The sequence below is a fragment of the Nannobrachium achirus genome, assembly GCF_963921795.1.
Source record: "Nannobrachium achirus genome assembly, chromosome: 4".
Taxonomy (NCBI): Eukaryota; Metazoa; Chordata; class Actinopteri; order Myctophiformes; family Myctophidae; genus Nannobrachium; species Nannobrachium achirus.
The window spans coordinates 30,289,457-30,302,285 of NC_137813.1; the positions used below are offsets into that span (position 1 = coordinate 30,289,457).

Genomic DNA, 12,829 nt, shown 5'->3' on the forward strand with positions numbered 1-12,829 from the left:
AACATTATTGGCTCAACGACATATCAGTCAGAGAAATGACACAAAGAGAACTCCATGAAAATTCCTTATTACTAAAGCTTGTGTGAGGGTCAGCGTTTATTATACTACATTTTGCTGGAAATAAAAGGTGTATACATCTTGCACGGAGCCAATGCAGTGATATATTGCTCCTTCATATAACATGGCAACACGTTCTGTTAAGTTAGCACGCTGAGGAAAATATATGGGTGGCCACTGGCCTTGGTGGTCATAGCAGCATTAGTTTATATGCTGGTCTGCACTCATGTAAAAACAAAGGCATACATCAGTGTGATGATGATGTTTGAGGATGGCTTGAGAATAACTAGAATAGAATAGTCTTCTTTCCTTTTTTTCTCCAAATAAAAGTTTAAGAGCTTCCATCTTTCCAGAAAAGTCGGAGCAAAAAGGGAATTTGTAGGCGTGTTGATTAAAAAAATACTCTCGGTCTGCTGAATTTGAACAAAACAATAAGAAAATAAATTGTAATATAATAAGATGAGAGTGAGTCAGCTCTATCTTGCGGCAGGCTTCTGCTTGGCGACAAGAGGCCGGTGCAGCACCACATTTAGCCAGTAGATGGTGATATTCTCCCCGTGTTGGAAGCTAGTCTGTTTGAGCATTGCAGCTACGGTTGTTTTTGAGACAGCTGGGCCGACATAACAGCTCGTCTCTGCGATTGATGAGTTGCAGCAAAGAGAGATGAGTCCCGGCCCGGAAACAAACAAAAAACAATGTGACAAGCGCGAAGACAGGCCAATTTGATTATGTTGTGTATAATGGACTTAGTAGCCTAGTGGTCCGAACTGGATGGGTTATAATAAGTCATCTTTCGGGCCTCTTCACAGAAAATAAATACATTAATTGATTGATTGATTAATTGATTGATTAATTAATCAATCAATCAATCAATTATAAAAAGTCGCCTCAGAAATAAATGTCTTTGGAGAAAGCATGACTGTAGCTGGATATAGACTAAATAGCCCACTCTACTCTCTTTGAATCTTTGAATTGCATTGCTTGCTTCCTTGTAAATTACAAGGCATTACAGTTATAATGCTAATCATGTCTTTCCTATAATATTAACATTATTTTATTATTATAAATGTATTGAATTATTGTACAATACACATCGTCTTCTATGTTGATTTGGGATATTTTGTAATAAACTGATAATAACTGATCTGAATTATTTTACAATCCTGACAATGTTTTCTATGTTTTCATTTAACATATTTTGGATCAATTTTGTGGAACTATATAAAGTTATATCTAACATGTCAGATAGTAAACAACAAACATAATTACAAAGTCAAGCTCATTTGGTTGATTGATGGTCAGAATTATGCAAATGACCATTCACTATTGGTGCCAGGCCAGTAATGGCCCCTAATTAGCGTTTAGCGGAGCAAGTGTTGCAGTTGTTTTCAGTCAGATATCTTATTATGAAGCAATTTATAAATGTATTTAATTCATCTCTCCACTGTATTTGAATTTACATTCATGTAAAACCCGTGTAAAACCCGTCCTGAGCGTCCTGAGTGTATGCGATCATTTCACAGGCCCCATCGTAGAAGCAAGTGATGACTGTTTTCGACATCCCATAGCCAGTAGAGCGGCCGCTCGCGCTGTAATTGGTTAATTGGTTGTCAAGCAACCACTGTTTTCCCACTGTTTTCTGCGTGTCTGGTCATTCACAGGACGCTCGTCCGTCCTGACCATGGGATCCACATTGCACTGTGTTTAGATCGTGGATGTATGGTTGATCTCCATGCGGATGTGACATTTCAGAGTGGAGCGCGACCGCCATTTTGAGATTTTACCTTCGCCTCAACATCACAAACCACGGGAGCTGCGGAGAGGAGCGCACAGGCTATGACCGGGCACATTTTCTTCACAGAAAACACACACGTTAGAAATGCAACGGGGCGCCGTGTTTTAATGTCTATCGTGTTAGGCTTGGTTTGATGCACCGGACCGTGGCAACTCTTGTCTTGGTAAACTTCGACATTAGTGCTATTCCTGTTTAGAAGCTGGTTTGAATGGGTCGCTTCTTTCTCCGCTCTCCCCCAGACGAGGGACAATCGGAGGAGCACACGGACTGGGGATTTTGCGGGCAAAGTTGTTGAATGTGATAGCAGATGAGCCTTTGTTTTCATTGTTGTTGTACCTACAGCATTAGTTGGCTGCCCTGTCAGGTAGCTTAGGATTTGTTTGTCCGGCTGCAGCTTATTGTGGTGAGAGTTGACGTTTGTTGCCCCACATTGCTCCTCCGGGGTAAAGTCGGGATTTGATTTAGCTTCATCCAACAGCGGGCCTCCCCCTCGCCGGAGCCCCCCAGTCATCATCCCGCACCGTCAGCGAGACTCGCACCCGTCAAGGCGCCGAGATTGGGCGAATAGCGAGCAAATACGTCCGCGTTTCTCTGCCTGCCCCCCCGCCGACCTCCCCTCCCCAATCCCCGGCGCTGACAGCAGAAAAGGCCGAGGTCGTGATAGAGCAGGCCCAGCCGCCGAGGCTCGACCTGTCGTCTAGCCCACCTCCGCATCCTCAAACCCCCCGCCAGCAGCCCAGGGAACCCACCCTGGACAAGGTCGAGGGGAACAAAGATCTCACAGCAACCCCGCCATCTGCCACCATGAACCATCACCATCACACCCAGCAGCAGCAGCAGCAGAAAGCCGGCGAGCAGCAGCTCAGCGAACCCGAGGACATGGAGATGGAAGGTAAGCAGAAAAGGGAAGGCCACTGTGAACTGTGACAGGAGCAAAACAATGGCTGTGATTCCACTGGTTCGCTTGAAATTGGTGAAGTTGTGTGGTACAGCAGAGCTCAACTTTACAGTAAACACGAAGTAAGGCCTTAACCTAGCTGGGATAGCCGCTTGTAAATGGTGCGTCGATTGCAGTAGAGAGCCGACGTGAAGCTGACCTACATGATGGAAGTTAAGTTACTTTACTCTAAAATAGACTTAACTGTATTTTTTTCCAGCTGTAGAAAATACCCCTAATGTGTTGTTTATACATACCATTGTCGACCTCATAGATAATCCATTCGCCGTGTATTTCTGCGTTGTTGGTCTAACTGTTTTGATTGATTGATTGAAGGCTTTATTAGAAGTTTGCATAGGAAAATGTACAGATTCATGACGGTACAGTTCACTGGTACAAGGTCTACTAAAAGGAGATCCATGAAAAGACTAAGCTTATTTCAACAGGAAACCATTAAAGTATCTCATATAACATTGAATGACAGACAAATAGAACACAGTACTATGCAGTAGATATGTAAAGAAAAAAAGAAAACAGTAGGTCTATACAATCAGTAAGTACAGTATATACAATATATACAAGGAAGGGGCAGGTAACAGTAAGTCTAAACAATCAGTATGTACAGTATATACAAGGAAGGGGCAGGGAGGGTAGGGTTGGGCTAGGTTTTTACCAGTTGTGAACGGCTGCTGCCTGTAAGTGGTTTTTTAGGGCAATTTTAAAGGATGCTAGTGATCCACACTCCTTTATGGCCTTCGGTAAGGCATTCCACATTTTTGTGTCTGTCAATTCTTTTTGTTGTTGTTGATGATTGATAGATTTACTATGACCAGAACACGATGCTGTTGCCATGCGTCACCGTTTAGAAGTGCATATTATTCATTCGTTAATGTATAGAACTTGCGTGTTTAAATGTTTGTAAACAGCCGCCTGCCCTGCAATTAGTGCAATGCAATTAATGACCCAAAGCAAGGTAATGAACGTTCTGCTACTACTTTATGATCGTTTCAACTGCCGTGTTGTAATTTAGACGGGCGGAATTATTATCAAACTACAAATGGCCAATGAATAGATCGCATAACGTTAGCTTGGTGACCCGCTGGTGTAAAATGTGTATTAATTAAATATGTGAAAACAGTAGCCTGTTGGCTGACAACGTCAGATTGGACGACTCGAGGCCCTGGTCGCAAACTTAACCGTTGAACGAGAAATCTGTCAGTATGGATATCATATCAATAGAAATAAAACATTGTATTCTAATGGCACTACTTTAATTGTAAATGTCCTTTATCTGGTTTAAGGTGATACATATTTAGTTTGAGCTGACTTTGCATCACCGGAATGGATGGAAATGACGCTCCTAAATGCCATTACGTTAACTTCACTAGCCGTGGAGCTGCTAAAGCGGCTATTTACTTCTCCGTGCGTCCGTGTCGCTCGACACAAATGACGTATTTTCAGTTTAAACGAGTGTTTCTCTTTAGTTGAAATACGCCACATTTATGTCGAGCCACCATGTATAAATAATTAAGCCTTAACGACGAGGCGTCTTGCTCTTAGGCCCTGTCTTCTATGCTAACATGCTAACACCAGGGGGGTGTGTAGCATTTCCAAAATGGTGTCTTGTATTTTACAACCATCGATTTATAGCATGACAATCAGGCCTCAGTTTGCGAATAAACCGTTATTTATGTGCACGTCTCAGGTGTGTTTAGCCCACAATGGTCGTATATCGTCACGTTGAAGCGTACATGTAACGTTAACAACACGCTGGCTGTTAATTTCCGTCACTATGGGACGTTAACGTAGATTGGTGGTGGCTATTCTGGCTAATATTGTTGGCCTCCAGATGAAGCTAATGTTAGCCTTCTTGTTGCTTGTCAGTGTTGACGTTCCTAAACTGACAATGGCTGTACTAGCGGTGCCATTCTAAACAAGAAGCACGCTGCTGGCTAAACGACCAGTTTTCTTTAGATCCACTACAGTTGACGGCATTTGCGTGGCCAGTTTGCAGGGTGCTGTTGTGGTAGGTAGATAGTGCGGCACACAGGCCCGCATGGGGGCTTGCCTAGCACTGGCGGGGATTTGCTGCTTCATTGTATGAAGGGAACAACGCGTGGGGCTCGCCATTTTTAATGATCTCTGTTTTGTTGGTCCAGTTTGGAATCAGGATCGCGTCCGTCACCGTTCGGCAGATATTTCATACACAGGGCGGCCCTCAGAACGGCACATTATTTATTTAATTATTTATTAACGTCAACTTTAGGCCAGGCTAGGCTAATGGAAGCCCTCAGCATCACTGCGTCATTCAGCCCTTGTGATTTGCGGATCTGTTTGTCTGCCCTGCATTGCCTTTTCACACACTTGCTTTCCTCAGCAGACTGTCATAGCAGTTGATTTTTTTTAAATCATTGGATTTCAAATACATTTTAACAGCAGGTGCACCCACCCTAGTTAATTTTGTGCAGAACAAACTCCCAATGATGTGCTTGACCACTTATCCCACTGGACTCATTGTCCCCTAAATGAATCCATTGGTGTCCTTCAATCTGGCCTCACAACAATGTCAACACCAGATGGACATCAAAATCTGTGTGTGTGGTTACCAACTCCTTCTACCATGTACCCTGCCCTGCTAAGCCAGCATAATGTGATGAATTACCACTCACCTCTTGCATTAATCCACCACAGACTCAAGACATTTGAAGTGAAATGCCGGGGGCAATTAAGTTCTGAATACCTCACTCATTTAGTCCACAATAACAAAGTCATCTGCCGATTGATTCTGTAGCAGCGACAGTCCTTCAGTTTCTGTTTTAGTTGAGTTATGCTGTGATTTTGGGCCCGGACCGCTTGCGTAGGGGTCCAGGCAACGAGACGTTGTGGGTTCGAGTCCCGTTCCCGGCGATCTTTACTTTCTCTCCCCAGAGGAATTGTTTTGGGTGACAACAAAGTCATAGCTACTAGTTATCTGGTCATTAATGATCTGCTTACTGATGAATGCAGTTCACAAAAGTCCATACAAAATTAAACTGGAATCACCACACAAAAACACCAAACACTTCATGGTTTGATCCATAGGGCTCAGTACCATTCTGCGAGCGACCATGCCACTCCACCAGATAGGAAATTGATTAGAAACTGTAGGAGCATTTATAAACTACATACTGTGCACTTCTGTGTTCACAACTTAACTGCTAAAGCATAATTTATACTCTGTAGTGCGAAGTGATTGTGTGTGGTGAACAAGTGGTGGAACAATAACATTGGTCTTTATGTACAGTCAAGTGCACACTACAGAGAAGCGCAGGTGAAGCTTGTGGTCTACAATTACTAAAGATTTTGTTTTGTTTCACTTATGATCCATTTCATGGAGGTTTGATCGGTGAAATGTCCAACTCAAATGCTAATAAAGCATAAAGGAAACTGGATTTCAGTTAACTACTGTATAAATACTGTAACACCTCAGGAGGAGGGGAGGCTCCACTCGTCAACAATGGAAGCTTTGTCAACACGTCCACTCGCTGAATGGGATATTATTTAATTAATTAATTAATGGGATTATTATATTAATTCAATGCCAAAACACAATTAAATCGTTAAGCGCAATTATTTGTGTGACAATTCATTGTAATCGTGACAGCCCTATACCCCACCTTGACTGATTCATACAGTTCATACATACAGACCCTCAGTTTAAATTTTGGAAAATGTCCACAACAGTGCACGTGCGAAAGTTACTAAAAGTTTGTCTTCTCTACCGCCATCGCATCATCACCACAGCATGTTCGCAGAATTTAGACGCTTCATGAAGTCACTTCTTTAGAAACTGACTCCTCTTTCAATCTTTAATGGATGAAGCGGTGTGTGTGTGTGTGTGTGTGGAGTCTTAATTATTTGCTCTGGATAATTGTCCTCATCTCTGTATGCATGTGTTGTGTGACTAGTTTAATCCTTAATTGCGCTGCCTAATGTCTTCTTTGAGATGTAGCATTGTTTGTTGTACGGGCACGTACGTGGCGTGCACACTGTCATAACCAAATGTGCTCTTCTCTTTCTCTAAAATCTTCCAATCTCTGATGGTCCATATCTCACTTCCTTATAAAAATAGTAACGCACGTCGCACGCACGCAATTGATGCTCTCACACGGACACACAAACAACAACACATGCATATGTGGAAGAAAGAATTGTCATGCTGTCTCAGCAAGGTTTCCCCGGTGAAATGGGGATGAGAACTGGAAATCATTGCCAGTTAGGTACGGTTCCAAATTGGTAGAGCCCTAAATATTAATCCTGGACAAAAGATACTGCAATCTGTATTTGACAGTCAATTGAGTTTTTGCTTCATTCAAGTGTTTGCTAAATATCACTAGGGCAGGCCATCCAGGTACTGTATATCAACAGCTTTTGTTTTCCTTCAGGAAAACAATGGCATGCGCAATTGATTAATATCAAACAATCTCTCCTCGCTGTCTCTATTGTCCCTGTTCACAGTACCCTGTCAATGATGGTGAACCATTTTCAATGGTTTTAATGGATCTTTGTCTTTTCTCTCAAAGAGTTATAGCTATATTCATATTGAACTTATCTGAAAATTAATCAATTTGACAAATTTGTAAACACACACACACACACACACACACACACACACACACACACACACACACACACACACACACACACACACACAGAGTAATGGTACATATAACATAATGTACATCATTGGTAACCAACCTTCATGAGCACTTCTTTTTAATTCCAATGTGTAATGTAAGCCTTTACCACTACATGTTCCCACAGAACACCATGAGTAAGACATCATTGCTTTTGGGGGTAGCATCCGCTGCCGCCTCCTCTCCCAATACACAAACAAACCTGTTTGCGATTGACTGTGACTGCTTAGAAGAGCGACATGTCGGTTTACCACTGATGTACAGCATCTACCTCAGACTGTTGTTGTATGAGCAGAAGATGTAACAAGCAGCGGTAGATACAGGCAACATAGACACTCATAGGTGGCTGAGCACAGGCTGCGACGTCCGCTGGAATGATTTGTTACCATAGCTGTTTAATTACTTCGTGGACGCGCGTTTGTGCTGTGGCAGGTTATTTAATATGGGATTTTGACAGCGTGCTTCTCCTCTTAACGGAACACTGTCCCGGCTCCGAATGTTTTAACGATGCGGCGGTTCTGGCCGTTCCGTCTCACTTTCACCCCTACGCTAGTATAGTGCGAGACAATAAATGACTGTTCGCCAATTGCTACATCTCTCAATTGGAAGTACATGACACCAGTCCAGCAGTGCACTGCAGTAGTAGGCTAACTGGTGATATAAAAAAATATATATTTTCGACTCCTCGACTCAAACAATTGGCGTCGATTCCCGGGGCTTAAAGCGACGCGTCGATTCGTCGATCTTTAGAGGACAGGCCTATATAATATGCTCCATTGTAAGCTATTCAGTGATCCTAATTTATGTACAGTATTGAAAGGGGCCATACCTTTGTGAATGAAATAAAGTATAAATCACGACTATTTTATTAGGCTTTAGTCACACCGAAAATGGCTGATCTACAAGCTAACATTGTGCAACAGGGCACATTGTTGGCTTAGATGTTAGATGGTGTTAGCTTGTAGATTTTATCTATAGATGTTATGTGACACGTTGGCTTTAGATCCATTCTTTTAGGAACATTAGCATGAATTGAGCGTCTTTATTGTGGAAGCCAAAATTAATTAACCCACACACTTAATATTTGGCTACATGCGGGAGCTGGCTTCTCAGTCAGCTACCAGTCAACTAGGTTTGACAATCCTAATTCTAGGGGACCGGTCTGACCTTCCTGAGTTTCCATTGCTACGCTGGAGTGGAAGAGCCAAGTTAAACTGCTGATAGCGCTCAGGGGTTAAACTAAACACAAAGTTAAGCCACAAATGCATGGAACTGCTGATGGGAGGACATTAAGCAATATTTTGTCTGTGCTTGAAGCAACGCAAGTAGAGTGATAATTGCAGTTGAAATTGTTTTTTGTCCAATACATTTTCACCGAAGCGAACGGATCGAGGACCCAGTGGGAGAAGTAGTTTGTTGTTGCTATTATGTGGATTTCCTGAGCTAGGTCTATTATACAGCGCTAGGTACTAGAGAGAATAAGTCTGTGTTTATGGCACGGAACCCGCTATTCAACATGATTATTTTGATCGCGTCCACTCCGGTGGGAACGCTTCTTAATTGCTATTACAGTTGTTTGGTTGATAGGTCAGTCCAGCAGTACCCTGGGTATCACAAACAACTGGCCACATTGCCATGGAATTTGCTCTGCAGCATCATGCTCCTCAGCGGATGAACCATGTGATCCTGGAGACCCAATCATCTTTCCTCCAATTCCACCCTCAGGCCAAAATGTCCACTTAAACCAAAGATGAATCAATTTAATTTATCATCTCTATTCTCGGAGGATGAAACTTGACCATTTGAGTGACACCATCAGGCAAAGATTTGAATTTACAGTAGCGGCCAGATTGCAGGATGTATTAATTATTTTGATGACCCCATGGCCTTTTCCTGTTGCCGTCTTTTGTGATTATACAGTCTTTTTAGCTTAGTCTTGTTTATCAAATAGTAAATGGTTTCCTCTTCTGTGTGTAGCTGGGGACACAGATGACCCCCCAAGGATCCCAGCGAACCCAGTGATCAATGGGAACATGACCATGGGAGATGGACACAATAACACAGAGGAGGACATGGAAGATGGTAAGCATGACAACAACCAGATTCTCCCTCTGTTATTTTCTCTGGCTGTTTGTCTCTGTTCTTTCTCTTTTTTTTCCCCTCTTTGTTTCTCTCTATTACACACACTGTCTCTGTATTACTCTGTGCTGTCTCTTGCAAGGTCCGTTTCTTTCTTTCTCAGCCTCACTGCACATATCCGCTCTTAGATTCACTTTTTCAGTCTGTCATTCTTAGACAGGACTAGGGATTGGACGTGATGATAATTGTCATTATTATTGCCACAACTATCGTAATTTTCATATCGTCCCATCCCTAGACAATGACTACAAGCACACAACTCAAGACAGTTCATGACTATGCCTCTTTCTCCCACTCTGACCCCCTCTCCTTTTTCCTGTCCTCTCCACCGGTCTAAATCTGTTGTCTCTTTTTTTTTTTACCCATCTGTCCTTCTGCAGATACCAGCTGGCGTTCAGAGGCGACATTTCGCTTTGTTGTGGAACGATTCAGCCGCCTTAGTGAGTCTGTGCTGAGCCCATCCTGCTTTGTCAGGAACCTTCCCTGGAAGATCATGGTGATGCCACGCTTCTACCCCGATCGGCCACACCAGAAGAGTGTTGGATTCTTCCTGCAGTGCAATGCAGAGTCCGACTCCACGTAAGTGACACGCATGGGCGTGTGCGCACAAGTGATGCACATGGCCGCATACTTATGATAAGGTAGATGGTGTGGCATGTGATGGGGAAAAAAACAAGAATTCATAAAATAATCTTTCATTTTACTTTTACGATTCTGAATTGCTTCTCAATTCCCAGAGGGTGACTGCCCAATGCAAAACAAAATTATGTTCATAGTCACTCTAAGTACACACAACTTTTGATCATGGTTTCATGCACACATACACCTTGGCACACAGAGGTAACATGTTCTACCTGGCTAATTTACTTGCAAAAAAAGTGTGTTATCATTAGAACATTTTCAACACCAGGTTGCTGGTAAGGAAATCTTGTATTATCTACAGATACTAAAACAATACTGTTGAAAATGCAGTTCTGTGATTGTTATATTAAAGCTCTATGTAGACAGAAAAAGATATTCATGATTTTTTTAGTTCTCAGAAACCATTGAATTTCCACTCTGCCACTGCACACCCCCAGGTCACGTGGGACAGGCACCAAGTTTGACGTCAAATGGTCAGTTTTATTTTGAAGAGGCCCGGAAGCCCCGGTTGTAGAAATTTGACAGCCTAATAGCGGCAGAGTATGTTTACATTCAGACGAAAATCCTAACCGCGGCACAGTGTCAGAGTGGGAAAAAACGGTTTGCGGTGTTCAAACCGTTTGTGGAAAGTAGTTACGGTGTGTCTTTTCGCGAGACCCTGCAGGGAAGCGCCACTGAACGGTGAACTGATTTATGCTGTTTTGCGCCTTATCACGCACAACTAAGTATAACTGATGCTTTATACGAAGTCCTCACATATTAAAGGAAACAAGCAAGATAAACAATGTTACTATATCATACAAGATGAATAACAGTTGATTGTCTCTTGTCCATGTTGCATCATTACACGTGTGGTAGTTGACAGTGTGGTGGTGTGTTTCAGGTCGTGGTCGTGCCATGCCCAGGCCATGCTGAAGATCATCAACTATAAAGATGATGAAAAGTCCTTCAGTCGCAGGATCAGCCACCTGTTCTTTCACAAGGAGAATGACTGGGGCTTCTCTAACTTCATGTCCTGGAGTGTGAGTACAGGGAACGGAGAAGGGAGAGAGAACCAGATATGTGTAATTTGTTTTTGGAGTGTGGGGAAAGAACACACTAGAAATGAGCTTCTGCTTAAACCTGTTGAGTTGTGCACATCTGTTTCTGTAGGAGCCATATTTATGTTGATGGATGACAATTATGTGTGTGTGGTTCATCATAGAGAATGTATAAAAAAATCATGTTGTGAAGCCCACCTTTTTGTTGATACTTCAACTTTGAAAGCTAGATGCCACAACACATCTTTGAGTGCGATAATTGTGGCAGGGAGGTACACACGGTAGAGTCATTGAGAGTGTAGAAATGGAAGTCAAATACTCAATTCTGTGTTTTTACAGTGTACTCTTTCCACTACATAATCAATTGTGTACAGCATAGAACCTTTATCTTACATCTATGTGGATGGAGCATAATCCTGGTATTCCTCAGTGAGTTTTTGGATAACCAGACCTGACCGCTTTCCTTGCCCATGTTACACTTTTGAATGGCTTGAATGTTTTTATATTTTTTGTTATCAGGATGTGACTGATCCAGAGAGAGGCTTCATTGAGGATGACAAAGTCTCCTTTGAAGTCTATGTGCAGGCAGATGCTCCACATGGAGTGGCGTAAGTAGTTTTCCCTCTCTCTCCAACCTAATCTGGGTTTCTTTCTGGAGGTGTGTGTGAATTAGCCTTAAACCTTTCTACATGGCTGTCGCTCTCTCTCTCTCTCCAGTTGGGACTCAAAGAAACACACAGGCTACGTGGGTCTGAAGAACCAGGGAGCAACCTGCTACATGAACAGCCTACTACAGACGCTCTTCTTCACCAACCAACTAAGACGGGTATGTGATTGTGTGTGTTTGTTTTGTCATTGTGTTTGGTTTTCTTTCTGATTGGGCTGGACAATATTTGTATACATTGATATTGTTATGAGACACCGTAATGTCAAAATATGGCTCAAGTGTTGACTTTTACTGATTTTAATCACGTGAACCCTATTTTATACTCTCAAAAATTAAAAATACATTGTCACAATACAATCTTGAGGTATTTGGTTATATCGCCCAGCCATAATATGTGACATGTCCCCATCTCTCCTCTAGGCAGTGTACATGATGCCCACAGAGGGTGATGACTCATCCAAGAGTGTTCCTCTGGCCCTGCAGAGGGTCTTCTACGAGCTGCAGCACAGCGACAAGCCTGTCGGCACCAAGAAGCTCACCAAGTCCTTTGGGTAACCCACCTACCTGGATACACACATTCTACACTTTACACCACTGTTTTTTCACCTACCTGGACACACATTCTACACTCTACACCACTGTTTTTCCACCTACCTGGACACACATTCTACACTTTACACCACTGTTTCCCAAACAGTGGGTCGTGGACAAATCTTTGAGTCCCCAAAAAGATAAGATTGTCATGAATAAAATAATTTCATTGATTCAATGAAAGACAAAATCAAAGAAATTCCATAAATTAGACAACAAATGTTTACGAATGGCCGATTTGCTGTTTTCACTAAAGTATGGGAACCACTGCTTTACACACATGCA

The 12,829-nt window shown here is 42.5% G+C and overlaps 1 protein-coding gene across 2 annotated transcripts in view; it reads left to right on the plus strand.

Moving 5' to 3' along the window:
- Window positions 1-2,322: 2,322 nt before the first annotated feature.
- Window positions 2,323-12,829, plus strand: part of usp7 (ubiquitin specific peptidase 7 (herpes virus-associated)) — a 30,046-nt gene continuing 19,539 nt past the window's right edge. The window contains exons 1-7 of one of the 2 annotated variants that reach the window (XM_080724929.1): window positions 2,323-2,744; window positions 9,443-9,547; window positions 9,985-10,183; window positions 11,130-11,268; window positions 11,806-11,894; window positions 12,004-12,112; window positions 12,374-12,504. In XM_080724929.1, coding sequence (XP_080581055.1) covers window positions 2,657-2,744; window positions 9,443-9,547; window positions 9,985-10,183; window positions 11,130-11,268; window positions 11,806-11,894; window positions 12,004-12,112; window positions 12,374-12,504 — 860 coding nt within the window. In that variant the 5' untranslated portion in view covers window positions 2,323-2,656. The remainder of the gene's footprint in view (window positions 2,745-9,442; window positions 9,548-9,984; window positions 10,184-11,129; window positions 11,269-11,805; window positions 11,895-12,003; window positions 12,113-12,373; window positions 12,505-12,829) is intronic. The other variant, XM_080724928.1, reaches the window with a different exon arrangement.